At 47.0% G+C, this 24,813-nt stretch overlaps 1 protein-coding gene across 12 annotated transcripts; it reads right to left on the bottom strand.

The window, feature by feature from the left end:
* Positions 1-689: 689 nt before the first annotated feature.
* Positions 690-24,304, bottom strand: Znf746 (zinc finger protein 746). Of its 12 annotated transcripts, none has more exons than XM_052173623.1 (7): positions 23,970-24,304; positions 20,978-21,277; positions 20,792-20,873; positions 20,024-20,137; positions 5,376-5,567; positions 4,618-4,743; positions 690-3,240 (listed from the first exon to the last, which is right to left on the bottom strand). In XM_052173623.1, exons 1-7 carry the CDS (start codon positions 23,991-23,993, stop codon positions 2,138-2,140), a joined length of 1,941 nt encoding a protein of 646 aa, XP_052029583.1. In that variant the 5' UTR covers positions 23,994-24,304; the 3' UTR covers positions 690-2,137. The 12 variants fall into 12 exon arrangements, with proteins under 12 accessions (XP_052029583.1, XP_052029581.1, XP_052029582.1 ...); XM_052173621.1 differs by having other exon boundaries at positions 690-3,243; positions 20,006-20,137; XM_052173622.1 differs by having other exon boundaries at positions 690-3,243; positions 23,970-24,303.
* Between the last annotated feature and the right edge of the window lie 509 nt (positions 24,305-24,813).

Below are 24,813 nucleotides of genomic sequence, written 5' to 3' on the forward strand. Positions count from 1 at the left end.
TTCTCTTCTGTTTAATTCTTATGTCCTTCATGAAACATAATATGAAATAAGTAAAAAATGAAAGTTTTAGTATGTCTCTATTCTTAGTTATGTGTGTCTGTGTGGGAGTGCTTGTGCTTATGAGTGCAGGTGTATTCCCAGGCCAGGGCCATGATCCACTGGAGTTAAGAGTGACAGGAGGCTCGTTCACAGCATAACACAGGTGCCAAGAACTGAACTCAGGGCCTTTGTAAGAGCACCTCTTAACTGCTAAGTCATCTCTCCAGCCCCAAAATATTTTTTCTTCCTTATCTTAAAAAATTGTGAGCAAGATGATTAGCCCTTGGATGGGATTGTGGCCCGGTTGTAGCTAGAGGTACTGCCACCTGTCCAGGCAAGGAAGGGATAACTTACACCCATTTTCTTGATAGTCCATAGTTTTCTCTAAGAATTTCCTCTCTTCCTGAATACCATCTCAAACTAAACTATATAAACCTTGTTTAGTCTGTTGGCAAAGAGATTTAGTATGTTTTGATTTTTTTCTCCAAAAGCCAGTTTATCTCTAGGAAGCCAAACTTCCCTGAAATCATCCACCCCTTGTTTCCAAGATGGCCCAGAACTAAGGGGTTTGAGAAATGGCTTCCTGGAGGAGGTGCTTAGAAGCAGCAGGAAAATGATGAATGTCTTAAGAATGGAATCCATGAAACAGCTTTGGTGCTGGTTAGATTTTATTTTAACAGGATGTTTTCTGTTCATTTGTTTTTCAAAATATCAGTTATATCAATATTAGAAGTGTAAACAGGTACAAAATATACAGTACATAGAAACAATTTTCTTAACTAGTCTATTTCTAATAAAAGTATGCAGGAAGGAGCTGAATGGGCGCCATGGTCTCTGCCCTCTCCAGGGATCATTACCCATTTGGGCAAGAGGACCAGTGGCTGCTTTAACAAAATGGGAATGGCTATGTGTGGTGGGGACAGCACTGTTATGACAGAAACTCAGACCTAGCTCTAATTCCACGGTGAAGATTCTCCAGGCAGGCCTGAGAGCCATTTACCCAGTTACCTGGCAATCCAACTACCCCCTGCTGTCTAGTGATGTATAAGCTCACACATGGGCTGTCCAGCTCCAGCTGCTGATGCAGGAGTTCTGATGATCTGATCCATGCGTGTGGCATAAATCTTGTAAGAGAGCAAGATCTCAGAACCGTTCCTTCCCTGAACCATCGTTCTAGGAGAACTGGCTATCAGCTGCTGCACTTCCCGGCTCCTAGAACACAGTACTCATAGAGAGATTCTGTGCCCCTTCTGAGCCCTTTATTTCCTCTTGTCTAAAAAGAACTGCCTGCCTGTCTGCTTTCCAAAGTCATGGTTAATGGTGGAATGGGATGTGAGGTGGAACCAGTGAAACCATTCTGAAAATGAACATACTACACAATGGGCAGCCAACAGAAGCATCTGTGGGTAATGGAGATAGCCCAAGATGGGTGGCCCTGGCTTCCTCTGACTTCAGATCTAATACCACTACAGCTCCATATGATTCTTCTTAGCCAGGCCCAGGAGCCACTACTGCAGTGGAAGTTACCACCTTGGACAGGTACCATAGATGGCTCAAAACGGGAAAAGCCAGGCCTTGGCTTAGAGGGTCTTTTCAGAAGGTAAGGGCTGCTTCTAGCAGGGTTCTTACTGCTGAGTGGAAGCTGTCAGTCTAGGCCGCAGCCTGCACAGAACTGGAACTCACCCTGCGGCAGGGCTGTGTGGACTACGGCTGGAGTGCCCCTGCCTGCTTCTCCCACTGACCATCTTTCCAACACTGGTAAGACATGAACACACACCTCTGAAAGCCACACCTCAAAAACTAACTGGTCATTGCTTCCGTTTTCCAGCTTTTTCCTCAAGAATTAAAGAGAAAAAACAAAAAATGAGTAATTAAATTACTTAAGATCCTATTACGGTGTTCAGTTTCACAGTTGGAATTCTACTTTAAGGTGGAGGCTGCATTGATAGTCCTTCTTTCCAGTGATCAGTTCAGCAACATGGAAATTTGGTTCTCTGCCAAGTCTCCCTTTTTGCTTCTGAGTTTTCAGGCCACCCTGCTATCTGCACTCAGGACTGTACATTCGTGGCCTGCAGGGGCCACAGGAGGGTTGGGACCCTCACAGGTCTCCACCACCATCACTGGGTCCTAGAACACTTAGGCCACAAGTCCAGTCAGTCACAAGGTCTGTGGAGACCATGGGTCCTTTGGCTGCTGGGCTCTTGAAGGGGTCAGGAGGAGCCGGCAGTGGTGGGAGTGGCTGGCCGTGTGTGGGCGCCTTGGCCACGGCTGGGTGGTTGCGCTGGTGCTTGCGGAGGTGGTCCTTGCGGATGAAGCTCTTCCCACACACGGTGCAGGTGAATGGCCGCACACCCGTGTGCGTTCGGTAGTGGTCGATGAGCTTGGACCGCTCTGTGAAGCGCTTCTCGCACTCCGTGCAGGGGAAGGGCCTCTCACCAGTGTGTAGCATGCGGTGGCGGATGAGGTGTGCAGGGCGTGTGAAGCAGCGGCCACACTCCCCACACCTCAGAGCGCTGCTGTCCCGTGCACTGCTCCCACCTCCACCGCTGCCGCCGCCACCTCCGCTTCCAGTGGCGGTGGCCGCTGCTCCTGCGCCCGCCCCGTCGGCCAGTCCGCAGCTGCGCTGGTGTGCGCTCAGGCTCACCTGCAGCTGGAAGCTCTTTCCGCAGGTGGCACAGGTGAAAGGCCGGCCTCCGGGTGGCGCTGCCGGGTGCTTCTTCAGTCCTGGTTTGTGGCCGAAGCCTTTTGTCCGGCCGGGGTATTTACAAGGATCATTGAAGGGTCTTGGGGCCTGGTTGGGGTCCAAGATGGCCTCTCCATTGTCTGGAGATGAGAAAGGGAGCCCCTCGGGCACCGTCCTCGGGTTCAGGCCCACTGGAGGCTTACACCGGAAATTCCAGCCCCACCTGACTCCGCCAAAGAGCCAATCCCCGGCCGGAGCCTCCTCCTGGGCTATGGCAGGACTGAGCTCACCAATGTCCCTCTCTGGCCGAGTTGGCTCGCGCAGGCCCAGCACTGGGTCCTGGCTGGGGAAGGAGCTGCCTGGACTTTCCCAGGCTCCCTCCTGGGCAGGGCTGGGGAAGAACCTTGTGGCTTGGCCTGGTGCAAACAAAGTCCCATGAGCCTCCAGGTCGGTGGGATGAACAGGTGTGGCCACCACCTCCTCTTCCTGGACTTCTGTTTTGATAACGATTTTTACATCTGCTGAGAAAGAGAGTAGGACAGAGATCATTCTGGACATTTTTAAAGGACACAATGGGTCAGTCACCTTCATCTGGAAACTCAGCAATTACTCAGCCCATGGAACACCACATTGGGACCTCAGACCGGCCTGGGTGAAGCTAGCCAAAAGCTTCCCCTGACCTGGTGACTTCTTCATAGTAAAAGTAGCTCTCAAATTTGGTCCCCAGATTCTGTTTTCTCTTTCTTTAGCTATTAAAGAAAATTACAAATTTATTCTAAAAAAGATTTTGAGTGTGGTCGTCATGTACCAAAAATGAAGGCAGAAGCACAGGCCTGCCCACGGAGGTGTCAGGGACTCTGCACAGCTGTCAGGCACACTCTTAGCCAGGACAACATATGGCAAGGCCCCTGGGCACACCGTCCAGTATGCAGTGACTGCAGTTATTCTGATGACCAAAATGTTAATGAACAAGTAGAACTGTTTGACTTTATGTAAATGTGTTGAATTTCAACCCCAAGGCCTGATAGCATATTTTGTGATAGCATATTTTGTGTCTGGGGATGATAAAAGTTGACAGAAATTTTTATTAAGGTAATAGATAATTGGCCTTCAGACAAAAGAACACAAATACAAGAATGCGAAAGTTGCTCTTCCCAACTCTGGCTTCTGCTGTCTTTGGCAGTACTGAATATCTAGGAAGTGGCTTTAGCTCTGTCTGCGACTGTGCCTGGAAGCCACAGGTTGCTTTGGGGATGGGGAAGGCCTATCCTCTAAGAAATCAGCTTATTTGAATAGACTGGCTAACTACATGGAAAGAACTATAGGGAGACTCTCTTTTAAGCAACACCTGTCAATAAAAAGGCCTATGGCCAATGAGGTGAGGCAGGAAATAGGAGGTGGGACACTAGCAGGAACAGAGAGGATTCTGGGACATAGAGAGGGGCTATTGGGGCTGGAACGCCAAGGAGATGGAAGTAAACCAGCCTGGTACCTGAACTCAAGCTGGACTAAAGAGAGATTCAACCTAGATTTGGACGCATGAAGCTGAGGTGAGTTAACTAACCACGTGGAAGGCATAGAACAGTTTGAATGTGTCAAATCAGTTATGAGCTGGTCAGGGAATGAGCCAAAGCTTGTGGCCTAGACATTTATCAATGGTCTCACAGGTGTCATCCCTGGAGCAAGGGCTGGGAGGAAAAACATGGATTTTTTTTTAAACAAGAAACTGAATGTAAGAAATATGGGTATCCTCAAGAAAGGCTGTTCAAATCATTGAGTTCTGAAGGAGATAGAGAGAGAGAAGGCGGCACAGAGCCGTAAGGTAGTGCATGCTGGCTGAGGAAGAACAGGCTGCCCATGCAGGCATTCACTCTCCTCTCCTGCCACTCCTGTACCTTCCGTGGCTGCTGCTGTGGTGAGCTTCAGTGTCCCATCTGAGCATGCTGAGGAGGGGTGGTGGGGAGGGAGGTCTGCTTGCCAGGAAGTGGGTGGGACGGTGGTTGGAAAGTTGGAATGGACACCTGTAAGGAAGAGAAATTGCAGCCTGTGGGTTAGGGGAAGGACAAGGACATGTGAGCATTGTGAGAAGAGTGAACAGGATTGCAGAGGGAGGGAGGGGGAAGGGAGGGAGGGGGAGGGAGGCAGGGCAGTCAGTTCTTGAAGGCCCCAGTGGGATGTTCTGAATGTGCGAGTGCTCTGAAGCCAGTGTCTCTGTTCCCTCCTCTGAAGCCCTGCAAAGTCAGATGTTATAAACTGCTCACCTTTCTCCAATTAAGAGTTGAGTCTATACCTCAAGGTAGGTTTGAAAAACTTGTTAGGCCAGATTTTCTTCTTTTTAAAACGACTTAGTTTTATTTTATATACCTAGGCGTTTTGCTTGCATGTGTATCTGTGCACCGCATGCATGCACTGTACCCTCAGAGGTCAGAAAGGGGATCAGATCCCGTTCTGACAGTTGTTAACTGCCTTGTGGGTGCTAGGAATTGAACCTGTGTCCTTGAAAGAGTAGCCAGCACTCTTAACTACTGAGCCATCTGTGAAGCCCCAGGCTATATTTCCTGAGCACACAGTTTCTCATATGCTCTTAGGCATTTTTCCAACCCCTACTCTCTGTGCCTAAAACTCAGTCTGCTCTTCTGCCTCAGTTACTCACCAGAGGTAGCATCTGTAGAGACGTCTCCTGCTCCAGAGTCCAGCTGGCTGAGGCCCCACGGCTCTTCCCCAATGTCTGGCTGCCCAGCTGCCCATGCTTCCACACCCAGAGCCTGCTGCTCCTGCAGCTGGAGCTCCCCCTCTTGCTTGATTTGCATCAGCAGGTCAGGGGCAGGAACTGGTGCTCCAGAGCCTAGGAGAAGGAGAGCACGTGAGCCCCTTGGGCCCTCCTGGGGACACCCTTAGAGTCTGACAGTACAGGAAAGCCATGGCAGTGGATTCCTGGGTTGGTGAGAAGGAAGACCATGCCACCGTGTTCAGGGTGAGGGATGGACCAAGGGCACTCCTAGCTGCCCTGGAGCCCTGCTCTCAGCTGTGTGTGATACAGGAATGCCAGCTTGAGCTCGACCTTATCTTATCCCTCCATTCTTGTATAGTCACAGGAGTTTAGAGAAAGAGCTCAGAGGAAAGGAAAGCAGTTTGGTTAGCAGATACCGTGAGGAGCTGAGGATGTAATTTAGTTGGTAGAGTGCTCACCTAGCTCAAGGAGCCCTTGGTCTAATCCCCAGCACTGCAGAAAACTGGGATGGTGGCATATCCAGGTAATCCCAGCACTTGGGAGGTAGAGGTAGGTAGGTCAGACGTTTAAGAGCATCCTTAGCTACACAGAAACTTTGAAGCCAGCCTGGGACACATCAGAATGGATGGTAAATGACCCAGAGAGTTAAGAGTTCTTGACAGATTAATAGCAAAGTTACTGCAATCGTCTCAGTGAGGCAACAGTGGCATCTGGAGCGTCTGTTTGGGAGAGTGGCAGCTAGACATGGAGAGCCAGAGGACCCCCCCCCCCCCCAGTATTAGCATCTAAAAATCTGGGAAATACAAAGAGGTTTGTTTTTTGTTTGTTTTTTTAAATTTTGTTTTGTCCTTTAAGACAGGGTTTCCCTGTGTAGCCCTGGCTGTCCTGGAACTCCCTCTATAGATCAGGTTGGCCTGTAACTTAGAGAGATCTGCCTGCCTCTGCCTCCTGAGCGCTGGGATTAAAGGCACTCAGGAGGCACCACCACTGCCAAGCATAGTATAGTTTTCAAACTAATTAAGAGAAATAATAGGGGGGAACTATAAATAATGAAATGGGGGGACTATAAATAATCCTTAAAGGGAGAGTGGAACAATGCAAATGAGACAGGAATAAGACTGACACACAAGAGAACACACAGAGGATCCACAGGGTGGCCAAGGTCAGCAATCTGTCTGGACCAGTCACACCCTGCAGGATGGCGCAGCTCACCCACATCTCCAGAAGTGTTCCAGTAGCAAAATTAGAAAAGGATGAGTAGGGTGGAGAGATGGCTCAGCACTTAAGAGCATTGGCTGTTCAGAAGATCTAGAGCCAGGGTCTCTTACAGAATCCACATGGTGGTTCACCTATAACCCTAGTTGCAGGGGATCCAACACCCCTCTCTGGTTTCTGCAGGCATCAGGCATACAAGTAGTAAACAGAAATGCATTCAGAGAGAACACACACACACACATACACACACACACAAATAAAAAGATGACAGAAACTAAATAGAAATCAGTCATTCCATGTAGGTATGTAGAAAGATACACATGTATGTATGTATGTATGTATGTATGTATGTATGTATCAAAGGGCTTTAGGGAAAACTAAAACGAAAATTAGAAGATGGTATCTGGGCGACAGAGTTGATGAAAATATCAAAATGTGTGGGCTGGAGTGACAGTAGCACATACATGAAATCTTACAGTTTTATAGTAGAAAAGACAGGATGAAAATTAATTGGCTAATCAGGTAATGCAGGGTATCATAAAAGAAGTAATACCAACAACAAAAGCATTTATGTATTTGTTTGCTTATTTATAGACAGGCTTCACTGTGTAGCCCTGGCTGTCCTGGAACTCACTCTGTAGACCAGGCTGGCCTCAAAACAAAAGCCTTTAAAGAACAAAAGGAATTCAGCACTGTGCTTCTGCCTCTAATTCCTGCTTCTTGGCAGGCACTGGGAGGGGATCACCACAGCACACAGTTAAGGTCAGCCTGGGTAACAGTCTGAGACCCTGTCTCAAAATAAGAAGGGGGGGGGGGTGGACCAAACCAAAAGGCTGGGGACAGCACAGTGGCAGAGTACTTGCCTAGCATGTGTGAAGTCTCAGTTTAATCACCAATTAGCGAGAGAGATTTGAGACTGGAATCAGTATATTGGCATAAGGTGAGATAATGCAAGGAACAAGAGGTTAGTTTACTGAAAGGAATATTAAGCCAGTTCAAGTCTGGAAAACTAGGAGAAGGAAGAGAGCATCGACAAACAGCAGGAGAACGAAACAGAAGGGGTAAGTGGAGGCAGGTGCTGCTGAGGTTAAGGAGTGCACTGTGATGAGTATTTTAAATCTGAAATGTCTGAGGCAATGGACAAATTCTAGCTTCTAAAACCAACCAAAAAAGGAACAGAATACTTAAATAGTCTTATAAGTAAAATAAAATAAATTTGTTGTGTAAATCTTTTCACAAAGAAAATCTGAGACCTACAGGGCTCCAGTAGTGTCTTCTGAACACCCAGAGTAGATCATTCCAACATTAAGCATACTCTTTGAGCAAATAGTATTAGAGGCCACATAATGGCTTATATTTTTAATATTAAAAGAGAAGGCAGTCTGCAAAAGGAAAATTACAGTTTAACTCAAGAACAAAGAGATTCAACAGTTTTAGAACAAACAACATAATCTATAATGTACACAAATTATCATGATATAATAGGTTTATTCCAAGACTGCAAGGTTGGCTCAACTTTAGGAAATAATGTAACTTATTGTATTAGTACTCTAAAGGAAACAAAAACTGTATCATCTTAACAGATGCCAAAGCCAACAACAAATCCATTCTGTACAACTGTAGTCCCTCCTGTCAGATGTAGCAAACCCCTAGTACCCAGAACTGTAGGAATTGCTTAGTGGCATTCTCAATGTGGAAAATTCAAAGCACTTTCTTTGAAATCCTGAACGACCAGAGTGCAGACTATCCTGTGTGTATCACTAGGTGTCCATCATTACATCTATATCACTAGGGCGCCTGTTATCATCTCTGGGTCATTAGGACACCCCTTTTATACTGAAGAATTGTCTGGAATTTCTTAACAGAATAAAGCAAGAGAAAAACAAGCCATTTTGGACTTGAAAACAAAAGCCAGTACATCTTTGTTATTTAATAATGTGATTAATTTCTCAGAAAACCTTAGAATAGCCAATTATTAGAAAAGTTATTAGTATTAATGAGAATTTTAATAAGGTTTCTAGATAGAAATGCCAACAAATGCTTTTTTAATACACTACTAGTGTTCTGAGGTGCTGATCAACTGTTATTTTTCTTCTGGGTCATGGATCTTAACTTGAGAAAAGGAGGAAAGCCAGTGAGGCTAAATTATTTTCTTGTGGGATAATTCAGGATTTAGCTTTCATCTGTGGATAATGACCCTAGCATCAGAAGTTAGCCTGGGCTGGGCTGGAGCCTGTTCCTGGCAGGGAGGTTGGGGACCTGTCTCTGGAGGTGGCTAGTGGCTCAGGCACTTTGCTAGTCTAGCTCCTGATCCTTAACTCTTTGGTATGGTGAGTTACCTCACACTTATCAGAGACTGGATTGAAAACAGCACCTTCACAGAGTTCCTGCTGTGTGAGAAGGGTGTTTCCTGCCCCTAGTCTCCATAAATCAGCAATAAACAAAAACTGCCAGTTAAAACAAAATACCATTGATCATAGCAATTAGAAAAAAGCCTAAAAGTACAGAGGAACACAGAAATATAACTAAGTAAAAAGTAAAGACCTTTTGGGCATAAAATTATGAAACTTCCAAGATATTGTAGACAGAACAAGGACTGCAGATCATCAAGGATAGCATAACCCAACGAGAGTGAAAAGTGTCAGTACCTTGCAATTTCAAAACCCTATTTACATTTCTCATGGTATTTGATTAGGCAGATGAAGTTTTGCCCTAACAGTAAAGGAAAAAAACCAAAATGCTAGCTAGTAAGAAAGTACCACGGTCCCTTCTGCTGCTCAGCACAAAACTGAATCCTGCTGGGTTAAAGACTTGAACATGTAAAATAAAGTTTAACACTTTTGGTAGGAAATACCAGACTTTATGCTGTGGGGACTGGGAAACATTCCTTAATTGAAGACACAAAGCCGTTCACTCACAGAGGGAGAAACTCTGGACTCTAAGTGCAGCAGTGTGAGAGCATCTGCCTTCCATGTAGCACTGAGCATGTCACTCATGGTGGACACTGCCTATTATATACATGACTCTGGAGTTCCATCTCCAGTATACAAAATGGCCAACAAACCGCCCACAAGTAGAGAAGGGATCAGCACACACACAGATTCATATTAAGATATATAAAGAACTTACAGATAATAAAAAGACAAAGAACAGGCCACAGACAGTGGGCACACAAAGCTTCATCTCACTCCTACATGATGGCCGGAAAGGAAAAGAACCTTGCAAGAGAGGTAGGAGAGGAGTCTTGGGTCCAGCAGGTAACCCACTGCAGCAACACGTTGACATCATCTGTTAAAGTCAAGTCCTGGGTCATTGCCAGGTTTATACTAGATAAACCTTTACAAATGTCTAAGAATTTTACAGCAGCATGTCTTTAAAGCAAACAGCCAAACCAACCAAAATCCACAACTAACCCCAAATAACTCAAAACTTAGAAAAATGCAAATATTCCCTAGCAGTAAAAAAAATAAATAAAATGTGTTAGTCATAAAACTACAGAGTGAAAAATCATGGAAATGAACAAACTATTGTTTTGTTTTTGTTTTTAATCAACAGGGGCTTGAGCACAGATGTCACATGGGAAGAGCAAGCCCCAGAAGGAAATCTGTAACATTCATTAAAAGCTGAAAACCAGGTAAAACCAAAAAACAGTTTTTGGTAAAAATCAGAGAAAATAACAATGTAAAGGAAGGCAGGGACCGATCTGCTCAGTTTCTGAGTTCTATTTGTTTACAAGAAGGAAAGGGCTGGGACTTGGAAAGTTCTGGTGGTGCTCATTTCTTATGCTGGATGTTTGACATGCAAGTGTTGATTTCACTCTAGACACCCCATCAACCTTGTTCCTGAGTATTCTCTTTCTATTCATTATGTGTTGATGCAGAGTAACAGAAAACCACACTTTGCTAAAGAACAAAAGCAACCCTCAATGTTTGATAATAACACCATCTACAATAAAAATTTCTGGGTCGATGGGATAGAGTGTAGCTGGTCTTTGCTACTTTGTGGGTTCTTCTTTTTCCCACCCTTTATTCCTCACCTCCCATTTTACCCCATAGGAGAAAAAGAAGGGGGGAGAGACAGAGATGCTTGAATCTAATTTCTTTCTTGTTTCTTCTTTGAGCATAACTACTAACAAACTGCAAACAACCCCATGCCCGTGGGTGACGTGGGTGACCAATACCCACCAACCTCACCTCTCAGGGCCCTAGCATTTATATACCTTCTAAATTCCCAGAATTCTTCCAAGTTCCCAAAATTTAAAAAAAAAAATCACACAAAGTATTTGCATCGCAGAAAGTACTTGCAGTTGGCAAAACCATACCTCTGCTACAGTACGAGGCAAATCAGTAGTCAGCTGCTGTGGACAGTCTGAAGCAGCCCCATATCCCAATATTTGGAATTAGAATGAAAACATATTACCATAATATTTCTATGTTTCTAAAGAAACCAAAATTCCAACTTTGTATAGGGTACTTGCCAACTATATGTGTTGTGGATTTCCACATATCTGTACAAAAACTACCCCCTTCCCAAAAACTACCCAAAGCATTTGTCTAGATACAATTAGAAGGAAATGTGTGTATACATGTGTGCATGGTTGAAGTGGAAACTTCTGGTTTCTTTGGAAAGTTGTTTATGTCAACTTGATGTTTTGCTGGGGCACACAGGTGAGAGGATGTAAGGGGAGGTGCTGATATTAAGGTCTAGTTCCCTAACTGGATCTTAGATTTGTCAATAAAGAAGGCTGGTTGCCAATTGATGGGCAGAAGATATAGGTGGGACTTCGGGGTCTCAGGACGACAAGGCAAATGCAAAGGAGAGGTTTTTTGTTTTTTGCCATGCTTTGGAACTAAAGCAGCAGTCATGCAAGGTCTTGGGCAGCGAGGGCCTGCAGTGTCCGCTATGGGAGGGGGCTAGCTGATACAGGCCACTAAGTGTAGCTCCGCTATGGGAGGGGGCTGGCTGACACAGGCCACTAAGTGTAGGGCAGGAGGAGAAACAATGATAATAATTGATGAGGGCATGCTTTCTATGCAAGAGATTCTGCACCCAGCAATTGTGTCTAGCTGGCAAGTTCTGAAATAATAAAGCTGTCTGTCTGCCCTTTATCAGCAGATTCTAGGGCCTCGGGTATAGGCTGGTGGAGTGGTCGACCTGGAGCATAAGGTGGTTTAGTAAAGGGAGAGGCCAGGTTGGGGCTGGCAGCAACTAACTGATGTGGAGCTTCGGTTAAGGAGCTGGTAGCTCTGGGGCTAAGATGGTAGCGTGTTTTTAAAACTACAGGCAACAAAAGGATGTTTTACTAAGGTAGACACATGAAAGGACGTTTTGCTGTAGCAGACATGTGCAAGGCTGTGTGATGGAGTGTAGACATGCCCCAGATGGTGGGAGCAGAGTGTTGGCTGGCTCGGTCTCACTAACCTGCTCTAACACCCCCACCCCACCCCTGCATGTATTGTTCGCCTCACATAGAGTGGTTGAGCTCAACTTGTGATAAAGATATTGAGAGAAACTTGCCTGCTCATGAGGTTCCTGCAGCAGCTTGCCACTACAGTGGCCTCTCCTCAAGCTGGTTGGTGAGCCTGGCGGTTCCTTCAGGATTGAACTGCCCTTGCTGGTTCGTGTTATGGTGACTGGCAAGTAGACCGGACTGCAGCTGCTGATTCATATTTAGTGTTTGCTACTGAACTGAACTGCTGATATCCTGACAATGAAGATTAGACTCGCGCTCAAGGAACAATTTCTAAACAGGTCCACTTCCTCCATGTCCTAATAACTTTTCTCTTTCACTGCCTCTGGGTTAGAAACTGTGGTGGGTTAGGAGAGGCTGAGTACTTATTAAAATAGGGTGAAAGAATTTATGCCTCACACGGTGCCAAAGGCAGCACCCAGGACCTGACCCTTAGTATGAAGTGCTCTATCATTGCGTCACACCCACCCTCACCCACCCTTTGTTTTTTGAGACAGGACCTCACTATGGATCCTCAAATTTCTGATCCTCCTGCCTCTGTCTCCTGAATGTCATGATTATAGGTATGCACAGCTATGCCATTAAAAATATACGGGTGTATACTAAATCACTGATTTAATAGGACAGCCTAAAAATCTTTTTAAAAGATTTTTAAAAATTATTTATATGGTGTGTGTCTATGGGTATGTGCAAGTGAATAGAGGTAGTCCAAGTGTCCTTGGACTCTAAGGCTTAAAGGCTAAAAGCACCAGGTCCCCTGGAGGTGGTTGTGAGCTGCCTGACATGGGGGCTAGGAACAGAACTTGGATCCTCTTGAAGAGCAGCAAATGGTCTGGACTGCTGACTCTCTGCCTCCTTTTGAAGATACTTTGTTTTTGAGACAGGGTCTCACTGGGCAGCCCTGGCTGGCCTGGAACTTGCAATGTGGACCACCAGTCTGGCCTCACACTCTGCGATCTAGCTGCCTCTGCCTCCCAAGTACTGGGATTAAAGGCGTGCATGCTCTACCATGCCTGGTCCTTTAGAAGGTACTTTAAAAGAAAATTCCTAGCCAAATTTGGACACATACCTGTAATCCCGAGACTCCTTAGGTCGGGATTCAGATGTGAGATAACCAAGGGAGTGGAAGCTGTTATCTTGACACTGAGTCTATGGTGAAAATGTTGCTCTGTGGGTGAACATTCTAAAACTGCACTTAGATTATTCCCACTGAATTAAAACTAAGGTGAAGGAGGACTTTCCTAATTTGTCACATATGTGAACTAATAGAAGGGTCTGTATCATCCAAGGACCCAGCTTCAAAATAGTGTTGATGGTTTTGATTTCTTTAGTGGGTTTTTTAAAAAGATCATGGGAAGAAATGCCCTAGAAGGTGCTCTAGTGTACCACGAATTGGGAGGGAAAAAGGCTACCTTTTCCCCACAAATACGCTAGTTACCTCATAAATATTCATATAACCTCTTACAAAAACAAGTGCAAGATATTTTTCAGATACCTACCCCTATGTAAGCTCTATAAAGTTTACTACGTCTTTGCTTCACTTTGCTAAGAAAATCATTGCTTAAACTGTGCCCCTCTACTGAATTCTTTCCCAGGTAACAGACCCAGCACTTTACAGACAAGGCAGGATTTCAAGTGCAAGCCAAGCCTGGGCCCAGTGAGATGCTGTCTCAAAATGAAAGTAAATAGATAAATTTTAAGGGAGGCTGGGGTATATACAGCTCAGCAATAGAAAGCTAGCCTGTCATGAATTTGATCTTCAGTGCTGAAAACAAAACAACCAACCTCATAAAATCACAATGCATATGGAAACTCTAGTAGAAGTATATCAGCAGTAAGGATGTCTATTTTACAACATCTTAGCCAAATTGCCAGAGCAGAAAAACAATGTTATACAATTTAAAAAAGAATGCACATGTCCCTGGGTTTTATTCCTAGCCCTGCCAAAAGGGCTGCTGGTGAATTTGTTTTTTAAAGGATCAAAAAATCAAAGGGTGTCTGAAGAGATGACTCATCACATCTAAAGAGAGCAGCATTCTTTAAAAGCCTGGACTGAAGTCAAAGCATACCACACGTATACTTGTTACAACTCCATAGAACACAAACTTTAAGTCTACGAGAAATCCTTACTTAATCACCTAAGAAACTGTTAATAAATGAATCTTCCTGTGGACAAAAAAGCTCAAAGTTGTAATGATGGCAACTTTCTATAGTTAATTATAAAGTGAATGCAATTCATCCATGCTTCCAACAGGATTACATCAAGAACTCAGAGAATCCAAAATGTCCACTGAAGAGCAAGGACCGGGAATGCGAAGAACAGTGTGAACTGCAAAAAGGGTAGGTTTGCTCCGTGAGGTATCGGGGTTGTGGGGCAGCCCTGATACGGCCTTGGGAGAGACCGACAAACAGAGCCAGGAGCCTGGGGACAGCCTCATGGACATGCAGAGCCTGGGGACAGCCTCATGGACATGCAGAGACTGGGGACAGCCTCATGTATAGGCAGAGACTGGCTCAAGCTGGAAGTGACATCACAAACCAGCCAAGACGGGAGCATTTCCTAATGTTTTCAGCCAGGCTCTCATGTATTTTAAGCTGGTCTCCAGATAGTTTTTTAGACATTTGTTACTACTGTGTATGTGTTCGAGGTCAGAGGGAAACTTAAATGAGTTGGCTCCCTCCTGCTCCGGCTGTGAGTCTTGGTGGTAAGTGCTTTTCCAGAAGGGGCTTTTAGCCATCCCTCCAACTTGTAGTCAAGGATGGTGTTGAGTTTCTGATTTTCATGTCTCTAATCCCCAGTGGGTTAGAGGTGTGTGTCACCATATGTAGTGGAAAAAATTTAAATTCTCTTTTGCAGTCTATAAAAGTGTTAAAAACTTAAAAAGTAAAACTTTTAAAATATGTATTTAAAAAATACAGTATGGACTAGTGAGACGGTGAATGTGTGCCCGCTGTCTACAAGCTGTCCTCTAACCCCCATGTATGTATGTATTCAAACACATACATATACACATACCTAAATTTAAAGTATAATTTAAAAATATTCATATTTAAAAGGGCTGCAGAGATGGCTCAGCTGTGAAGAGCAGTTGTTTTTGGAGAGGAACCAGGTTCAGTCCCAGCACCTGTACAGTGGCTCCCTACAATCTGTCAACTCTAGTTCTAGCCTCTGTGTCTACTGCAAACACGAGGCACCTACATAAATGCAGATAAAATAATCATATACATAAAATAAAAATCTTTTCAAGAAAAATATTTAAACAATATCTTTCTGTGGGCTTCCTGTCTGCTCTGAGGTGAGCAGACTTCTTTTCCTCTATACATATGATATGATATTCTCTTGGAGAAATAGAAATCAAACTGAGATACCATTTCTTTCCTGCCTCACTGGCAAATGTTTCTTATGAAAAGTGGGAGAAGACATCAGAAACACATTTCACAATGCTGATGGGAGAGGTTTCTGCTAACTCCAGGAGAGTAGTGGTACTGGCAGAGGTGATGACACTCGAGTCCAACCCAGGGAGGCACCTTAGGTCTGCCCCAGAGAAACATCAGGATGCTGCTACCATGCTGTTTGTGGCAATGAAAAAACAGACATTACTAGAAAATAAACTACAACTGATGTTCTTCCTTCTCCTCCTCTTCTTTGTTATTGTAGTTGATTTGTTTTGAAAAGGATCTTACTATGTAGTCCCAGCTGGCTTGAAACTTGCTATGTCATCTATGGCCTTGAACTCCTAGCAATTCCATCTGCCTCAGCCTCCAAAACACTAGCATATATTACTACATATGGATTTTCTTTGATCATATTTGAGAGAGGCTTTCGGTATTGTACTCTTGGTTGGTCTCAAGAGTTTCCGGTGTTCCAAATGCTGAGATTACAGGCATGTGCCACACCCAGCTATATAGTTGTTTTTCAAATATCAATCACCTGTTGAAGAGCGTGGAGCAGGTGCACCAGGCCTGGCCTTTAGCCCCAGTACTGAGGCTCTGGCAGGAAGGCCTGCACTAAGACAGCGGTTCTGCCTCCCACAGCAGCAACACCCTTTTGTTAGTAGACAAATGTGAAACAGAGTAAAATTACAATGACATTTATGTTGACTTTCAAAAACAGAAGAGCAATGAAGGGCAAGCGGTAACTGCATGAGGAATGGGGCTGAGTCTACAAAGGTAGCTAATGGTACCAGAGACACATCTTAAAAGACTGAGCATACACCCAATACCACTTTGAAAATTCCTACTCTGTTATGAAATATTCCGAGACTTGTACCATCACATGAACACGACACATACCTTTTTATCCTTTGAAATTTATAAGTGGGAGGGAGGACATGTATATAATGAGAAGATAAATACAAACCACCTGGAACGAAGACAGGCTAAACCTGTGGGGGGAGAGCGGCCAGCTCAGACGGGCTGGCTCGGCACAGGCCATTCAAAGGCTTGCTGTGCTGGTCCTAAAGACGTATAGCAGCCAAGGGTTTGGGACAAGCAGCTCCAAGTGCTAAACAAATGGCTTAAAGGACAGTGGGACCAGAGCAGAAAGAAATGACACTGGGAGGATGGGGGCACAATGGCAACCAATGGAAAGTTAGGAAGTACATTTGAAGGGGACCTCTGCTCGCTTCAAGCAGCCTGTAGGGCTAAGGACTGGACCAGAGATGGCAGCCATCTCAGCAAGGGGCTGAGGTTGTGTGTGTGTGTGTACAGGACTAGAGAACTTGGGTTTTGGGCTTATAGCTGAACAGATGGAGAAGCCAGCGAGAATGAGGAAGGATAGGTTTCAAAGGGAAGTTACTTGGATGTACTGGCCATGGCTGTGGGGTGTGGGGAATTCAGGCAGAAGTCAAGGGTGGGGCGTGCACCTGGACACAGGTGCTGAGGCCTAAGCTGTTCTGAAGGAGAAAGGAACTGTGAGGACAAGGGCGCACCATTTTACTGTGAGGACAAGGGCACACCGTTTTGGGAAGGTCTCAATGCTACAGGAAACAGCAAGGGAAGGGCAACAGGGGTGGGGCAGGAATCCCAGGAGGTGTCCTGTGTACCCAAAAACATAACTTCAAGAAGCAGTGCTATTATTGGGTGTGTCCCTGGAATCCCTGTGTTGGAAATGTAATTTCTTGATCTCTGTTACTGGTATTAGAGGCAGTACCTTTGGAAGCAATCAGGACTAGATAAGGTCATGAGTGTGTGACCCCCCATAATAACCTGAGTGCTTTTTAACAAAGGAAGACTTACTGTCCCCAAATGGAGTATCCTTTGTTGAGTTCAACAAGAAGGATCTCACCAGGTACAGTCCCTGGACCTGGACTTTCTGGCCTCCAGGTAGGATACAATGATCCAGTCTGTGATATTTGGTAATAATAGAAAATGGATTAAGACAGTGAGGATGGTAACACACTCATAATGAGGAAGAGGACCCCAGATAAAAGGCATGACCTTGAGAATACATGCTCTCTTTGGAGCCTGAATGGTGAGACCATCTTGGGAGGGAGGGGTGTGGGGCCAAGTGAGGAGTGTCTGCTGCCCCTGAGAAGGGCATAGGGCAGAGCTTGGGGCCAGGCAGAAAGGATGTCTGTGGACTAGAGTGTCGAGGTAAGCAGAGCTATAGGCATGATTGCAAAGCAGAAGACACAGAACAGCCAGAACAGGAGTCTGAGGGCCATAAGAATGTTGTTCTGGAACTGTTGTATAGACCAGGCTGGCCTTGAACTCACAGAACTCTGCCTGCCTCTGCCTTCTGAGTGAGGGATCAAAGGCACACACCACTGCTGCCTGGCAGATTTATCTTCTCTGTGTCAGTGTTCAGCCCGTATGTATGTATGTGTACCACATGTGTGCCTGATGCCTGTGGTTGTCAGAAGGTGTCAGATCTCTTAAAACTGGAGTTATAGATGGTTGTCAAACACCATGTAGGTACTGGGAATAGAATCTCTTCTCTGCAAGAACAACACATGCTGTTAACTACTGTGCCATCTCTCCAATCTCTGAGAGTAAGTTTTTAAAATTAAAAATGGCCTTTTAATACTAAATTGAAATTCTTGGTTTGTGAGCCCTATATAAACAGGGCTAGCTATGGCCTAGGAGCCATACTTGGCCAACCCTGAGCTAGTGAGGTAACTGAGATGATCTGGTGACTACTGGCTGGCTGATAAGGAACTCCCACTAAATGGTCAGGAATACCAGGTAAGTGGCTGTAGGCTTATGGGTTTGCCACTGGCAGCTGTCTAGGTGCAGGTGCAGAGCAGAGGGTTTCTTGGGATTACAGTTTTGCCAAGTAGAGTGAATACAGGGAAAGTGAGAGAATGTAAGATGGGGACAACTAATGATGGCCACAGGGAGAGGAGGGTGAGGAGAGTGCGAAGGCTTTGAAGGTCCTATAGATTAGACCGGAGGTTCTAAAGACTGGAGGCACCAGGAGCAGGAAGTAGCTATAGAGTCAGGTCTAGAAATGTGGAAGGAATAAGGAAACCATAACAGTGCCAGGACAGTGCCAGGGGAAAGCACCCACACGGACATAGCAATCTGCAGTCTGCAGAGTAAGGAGGGCAAAGGAATGACAAGGTGATCAGAGGTCTCAGGAGAGAGAGAGAGAGAGAGAGAGAGAGAGAGAGAGAGAGAGAGAGAGAGAGAGGAGAAGAGAGAAAAGAGAGAAGAGAGAGAGAGAGAGAGAGATATTAGCAGCACGAGTCAGTCATGAGGAGCAGGGACCCCTGACTTTTAAAGGCCAATGGGCAGCAGCACTTGGGAAGAGCCACGGCTCAGCCTGAGCAAGATAGCTGGGAATACCCTGGAGCCAGGGGTACTGCTGTGTATGGTAGGTCCTATAAAGCACCATGGAGCTCACAGGAAGTGAAGAGAAGAGAAGAGGAGAGAAGAGGAGAGGCCTACAAGGGCACGGATCAACTCTATCATGTGAGAGGAGGGCAGGGACCTCTGGGCTGAGACAGGAAGAGCAGCCTGTGACATGTTCTGATGAACTGTGGATGTGAGGGCTAGCAACTAGCCATTTCCTGGACCTCACTGATTCATGCTACAAACATTAAGAAACATAAGCAGATACCAGCACCTCTCACCCTTGGCTTTGGAAGTCAAGGCCACGTGTCCTCATCTCTTCCTGGATAGGAACTCAACAGGCACCTTTCCACCATTCAGCTGGCACACTGTTGGTGGTACCAAGACTCTCAAAACGCATTTGCTGAACTACACTGCTGAGTGCATGAAAACTGGCCATGTGCTCAGCTCTAGACTTGTTTCTGCCCTGCCTAACTTCTATGAAGTACACATGTACAACACAAACGAGTTAACCTGCAGGAGGTCTGAGTGATAGTGTCAGGGACACAAACCCACGGAGGCAAAAGAGGAGGCAGAGGTTGAGCAGAGACAATGTCTCTCAGCAAAGGACCCAGCAAGGTCTTCCCTGCAGGATCCCAGCATCCCATCCTTCCTGAACATGGAGAGGTGCTAACTGGCTCCAGGGAAATCCGAGACAGTGTATTCAGTATTCGCATTCAGCTGAAATACATGATTCTAATTACACTGGTCCATACAGCTTGCCCGTGGGTTCTGAAATTCCCGGTGTGTTTAAGATTGGATGGCTGCTTGCACGGTTCTGCAGAAGCTTGTCTTCAGCTCTCTCTCACTCCTCCTCTCATCCTCTAATTCTGCACCCCTGCTTCTGGCTTAGCTATCACTGTCCAGGATGGAAATTACTAGTTTCTACAACATAGCTGAGTAACTCAGAGTTATGACTCAACTGTGAAAGATTTAGATTTGAAACTTTCTCTCTGTCTCTAGAAATAAGAGTTACACCACCCCGGGACCTCTACTTGTATGTGTTCATTTGGTCACTTGGTGTGTCCCTGACCTTTTCCCAATCCTTCACCTGGACTTGGGTCCACAGGAACCTCCGGGACCTTGGGGCCAGTGCGACGCCAGGTGCATGGCTCCTTGCCTTGTTCAATCTGGGAGAGGACCTCGGGTTTGGAGATGGCATAGTCTGAGAAAAGACAGGAGGTTAATCTTGCCACATTTTATCAGAAGCTGGGGCAGACATTTGTAAAATCACTAACAGCCTAGAAACTAAATGTCTTGACTGGTGCAGAACAGCAGTTCTCTGTAGGCATTTTGCTCAAAGTCTTTGAACAGGCCAGGAAGGAAGACTATGAAGAGGGTCTTTCAGGACCTTAGCTCCAGGGGCAAGGGCAGCAGGGCTTTGGGGCAGAGAAAGAACATCTGTTTTGAGAGGCAAGGTCTACTCTATTCTCACAAACCCTGCTGTGTCACATAAAAGCCACCCAATCCATGGCAAGAGAACAATTCCTCTGCTACAGTGGAGTTGATTAAAATTAAACTGCAGAGCTGCCAGCACACCTGTACTCCAGTCTCAGCCAAAACGGAGATGCCAATACCCTGGGCCTAGTGAGGAGAGGTCACTGCTTTCCTCAGTCTGATACTCTGTCAAGCTGTCAAAGGAATATCTGACTCTATACCTCACAACATGAGGAGGGAAGACGGGAAGGTGGGGGAAGAGGGGTTTCCTGCTCGAATTATCTAGGGATCTGCACACCACTGACATGAAAACAACCACATCACAAAGAGAGGTCTGGGAACTCGTAAAATCCCACCCTACAGAGGTGTGTGTCAGGCTTACCCAGGGAGACCAGTGTCTCATAGTTGCCCCTCATCACATGCTTGTAGAGCTCCTTCTGCCAGTCCTCCAGCTTGCCCCACTCCTGATCAGAAAAATACAGGGCCACATCATCAGGTCAGAGGTGCCTGAAACCAGTGTCTCACCCACACACTTTTAGGCATAGACCCTCAGGCTCCCAAAAGCTACCTTGGGGACCTCGCCCTTGCTTCCAGGGGGAAGCCGAAGAATCCAGAAGTTCCGGTTGCGAAGCAGGTTCTCCACGTTCTCCAGCCGCCGCTGCAGCAGCCCGTACTCCTGCAGCAGGGTCCCCAGCACAGCCCACTTGCCCTCCAGCTGGTTGCTGAACTCCACGGCCGTCTTCTCACAGTCAGCCAGCTTCTTCTCTGCCATCCCAGTTCGACCTTCTAGAGAAAGCAGTCGAGCAGCCTGTGATTCAATCTTCCTCTCCATAGCCTGAATTGTAGCTGCCATTGTCCATGGAGAAATCTTTGAGAAATAAGAGAAACCAGCATCATTCTTTGCACTGAGCCTTCAAGACCCTAGCATAGATAGGGGAGCCATGTATGTGGGAAGTATCCTATCTCATGCAGCAGATCCTGCCTTAGTGATAGCTTTGGGTTTAACAGAACTAGCCAGAGTCTGGCAGGTGCCTTGCCTCAGGACCGCAGAGCACACTGTGTAGATTCCTATCTTGGTGCTTTCCACCTTATTCAGTTATTTCCTGTATGTCGCTACACCGAGCATCTCTTCTGGTGGACACTGTGTCTTTTCACAGCACAGTGCTAAACACATGGTAAACACACAGTGCAATTTTGCAAAATAAACAGTGACTTAGCATTGTTGGGGTGTTTTAGTGGAGAAATGATAGACTGCAGATTTACTAGAGCCCAGCCTGCACTCCTGTCACAATTGCACAGGAACTGCATGATGATGACCCAGCAAAAACTCCAGCTGCTCAACTGAGAGGCACGAACAAGGGGGTTGCTCAACTGCTTTTTTAAAAAAGCATCTCATGTCCCCACTTAACAGACAAGCTCAATGGCTAATTCCCCTTCCTCTAGGACAATGTGATTTGGTCCTTTCTTAACTGCCCCTCCCCCATGAGCTAAAATTACCATTACTGCCAATTTTAACCAATCAAAGAACTGAATACTTTTTGCTTGTTTTTGTGATGAAGTCTCACGTAGTCTTGGCTGACCTAGAACGTACATAGGATGGCCTTGAACCCATCATTTTCCTTGCCTTCACCACCCACGTTCTGGGGTGACGAGAGTGTTACCATGCCTGGCATTAAGAGTTGGATTCTTTATACCACCTGAACTCCTTGTAAAGTAAGAACCATTCTCAAACATGAGCGACCTCAGAACAGGGGTGAACTGTAATCTGGTGAGGAAGGCAGATAGACAATCACACTTTTCACGAGTGCAGCAACAACCACAAGACTAATGTGCCCTTGTTGTTGGGAGTGGCATAGTGGCTCTACTGACTACCTACTGGGGATGAAGAACACATTTGGGCAGGGAGTGGGAGGAGTGCCTCCATGGACATCTAAGGTGTGACCCACAGGATGGATCAGAGATTCTGGCATAGGCGCTGTTTTAGGCCAGTGCTTGAAGATGGATATTTCTTATATTCTAGAAGAATATTCTTGAACAAAAAAGATTGGTGACTGTTTGCAAAAAAAAAAAAAAACAAGTTCTAGAAACTAGTGTGGACTCATCGGAGTTGCTGAGAACCAGAAAGTGCGAAGACATGAGAAAACAGGGGCGAGAGCTTGACTAGAGGCAGAGAAGCTTGCCTGAGTGGTGCTCAAGAGCTTCCCAGGCTGTAAGGAGGAGGGGTACTGGCTCTGACTGGGGACATTCAGTGGGTCTCAGATTGACAGAATGGTTAGAGGGAACAAGTGCTGTGGAGGACACCTCTGGTCTCTTACTCCTCAGGACTGGCCCTGACTGGGATTACCCCAGACTCTTAAGACTCCATTTCAGACTCTCCTTGTACTTTGTCACCCAGTCCCTCTGCTGCAGGCTGTGTGTTACACAAAAAGACATCTGCACAAACATCTATTTGTTGATATCATTCTTGTTTAACGTCTCTTTTTAAAAATGGGGTTCATGGGTCTTTGAATTGTGTAGCTGGAAGTAGGGGTTGTGCTCTGCGGAGGCCTAGCACCTTGCTACCTAGTCAACGGCCCAACAGCCAGGGAAGCCAAAGCTCTGAGCTAGAGAGGAGTCACTGGTCTAAGAGGATGCCAAATCCTTCAACTCTTTGCTACCCACAGGACAAAGTCCAGGCCTTCCCAGCCCCTTCCAACTCTGCAGCTTCATATCTAAAACCGTTTCTCCAAGCTTGTGGACCAGTCTTGCGCTGTCCTATGTCTGAATCTTGTCTCTCTTGCCCAAGCCCTAGAAACCCTAGCTAACTCAGCTCATAGAAGCACAGATTACCTGCAGGGCCAGGCAGGAGGAGCACCAGAGTCTGCTGCTAAGCACCCGCATTTGAACCTCGTTTCCACCAGGCTGGCTACGACCTCTTTCTGTTCGACCATATGGTTACATGTGTACCTGGACTGCTTTCCTTATTCCAGACACTGAAATGTGAGCACTGTCTTCCCACACTTTTCTCGCTGAGATTCTCGGCAAGTTAACTTCGTTGGGCCTTCAGCTTTTCTTTTGTACGAAATAATAACTATAATAGTTACTACCCCACAGGTCTGCAGTGCAGACAAAATTGTGCCTAAAACCGGGCTGAGTGCAGCGCCAGCCTGGCTGGACAAATACGAGCAGTCCTCTCGTGCCGCCCGGGGAGGGTTGGGCACATAGTGGGTGCTCACTGTCTACGGAATGGGCGTCGGACACCTCCCAGGTGCCACCAGGCCGCTGGGGGGAGCTGGGGGAGGGAAGCACCGGCCCGGCGCTGAGGAAGGAGCCTGGCCCGGGGACGCGCAGACCGGGAACTTGGCGCGGGTCGGCCTCCCGGTCGCGGACGGCCGTTCCCTGCGCTCGGCTCCACCCGGTCCGGTAGGCCCCGGCGGACCTCGCGGCCGCTCGCCGCAGCCACGGGACCCGCAGGCCCGGGTCTGGCCCGGAAGCCCTCCTGGGGCCTGCGGCACAGTGTGCTGGGCCCCGGCCTTCCGGGGCCCGAGGCCGCGCGGGCCAAGCGCGCGGGCCGCCCTTACCGGAGCCGCGGCCGCCTCGGCCATGGCCCTGCGCTGTCCTGCCCGGCGCGGAGGAAGTCGACGCCGCAGCGCGCGGCCCCACGCAGGCCCGGCCGCCGGGTCCTCTCCGCCGGCAGCGCCGCCCGGGCCTGCCGCTACCTTCCTCGCCTCGCTCCTCGCAGGCCGGCCTGCTGCCGCTCCGCCCGCAGCCGCACCACCGCCGTCAGCGCCCGGCCGCTCCACACTGCATCCTGGGAGCCGGTGCCGCGGCCAGGCCGACGAAGGCCTGTGAGGCTTCCTGGAGGCAGCGCGGCGGCACAGCTCCACCTGCAGCTCGAGCGGCGAACGGCAGCGCCGGCACCCGCTTGCCGCCGCGCCTGGCCCCGCCCTCCTCACGAGGCCCCGCCTCGGCCCGACCTCCGACCACGCCCCCGCGCATCGCCACGCCCCCTGCGGCGCCGGTGCTCACCACAAGTGTCCACGCAGTAGTGGCCACCTGGTTTGGCGGTATAAAACTTGGGGTACGGCCTCGGCCAGCAGTGCGCACCCCCCCCCCTCACGATCACTTCCGCAGCTGGCCAACTGTAGCACGCCTATCTTTGCCTTGAAATGGAATGAATACTTCCAACAATAGAAATATGGCTTGATAAGTCACAGTAGGTTCTCTGTAGGATTATGTATGTGGGTTATAATAGACATTTCAATGACACGAAAAACGTGGGATTTTCTATAATATGTATAATAAACATTTTAATGACATGAAAAATGGGTTAAATGCCTTCGTTTAATTTTTTTTTTTTTTTTGAATGGAGCTAGAAATACAGCTCAGCTGCTAAAAGCACTTGTTCTTGCAGAGGGCTGGATG

Source organism: Apodemus sylvaticus, chromosome 2, assembly GCF_947179515.1.
Source record: "Apodemus sylvaticus chromosome 2, mApoSyl1.1, whole genome shotgun sequence".
NCBI classification, from domain to species: domain Eukaryota; kingdom Metazoa; phylum Chordata; class Mammalia; order Rodentia; family Muridae; genus Apodemus; species Apodemus sylvaticus.

Coding starts and splice junctions, on each gene's coding strand:
- Znf746 (XM_052173617.1), bottom strand. CDS start 23,289: ATGCGGGTGCTTAGCAGCAGACTCTGGTGCTCCTCCTGCCTGGCCCTG. Junction 20,138..20,791: donor TGAGACACTGGTCTCCCTGG/GTAAGCCTGACA, acceptor GTCTTTTCTCAG/ACTATGCCATCTCCAAACCC. Junction 3,244..4,617: donor CACAGCAGCAGCCACGGAAG/GTACAGGAGTGG, acceptor TCTCTTTCTCAG/CAGATGTAAAAATCGTTATC.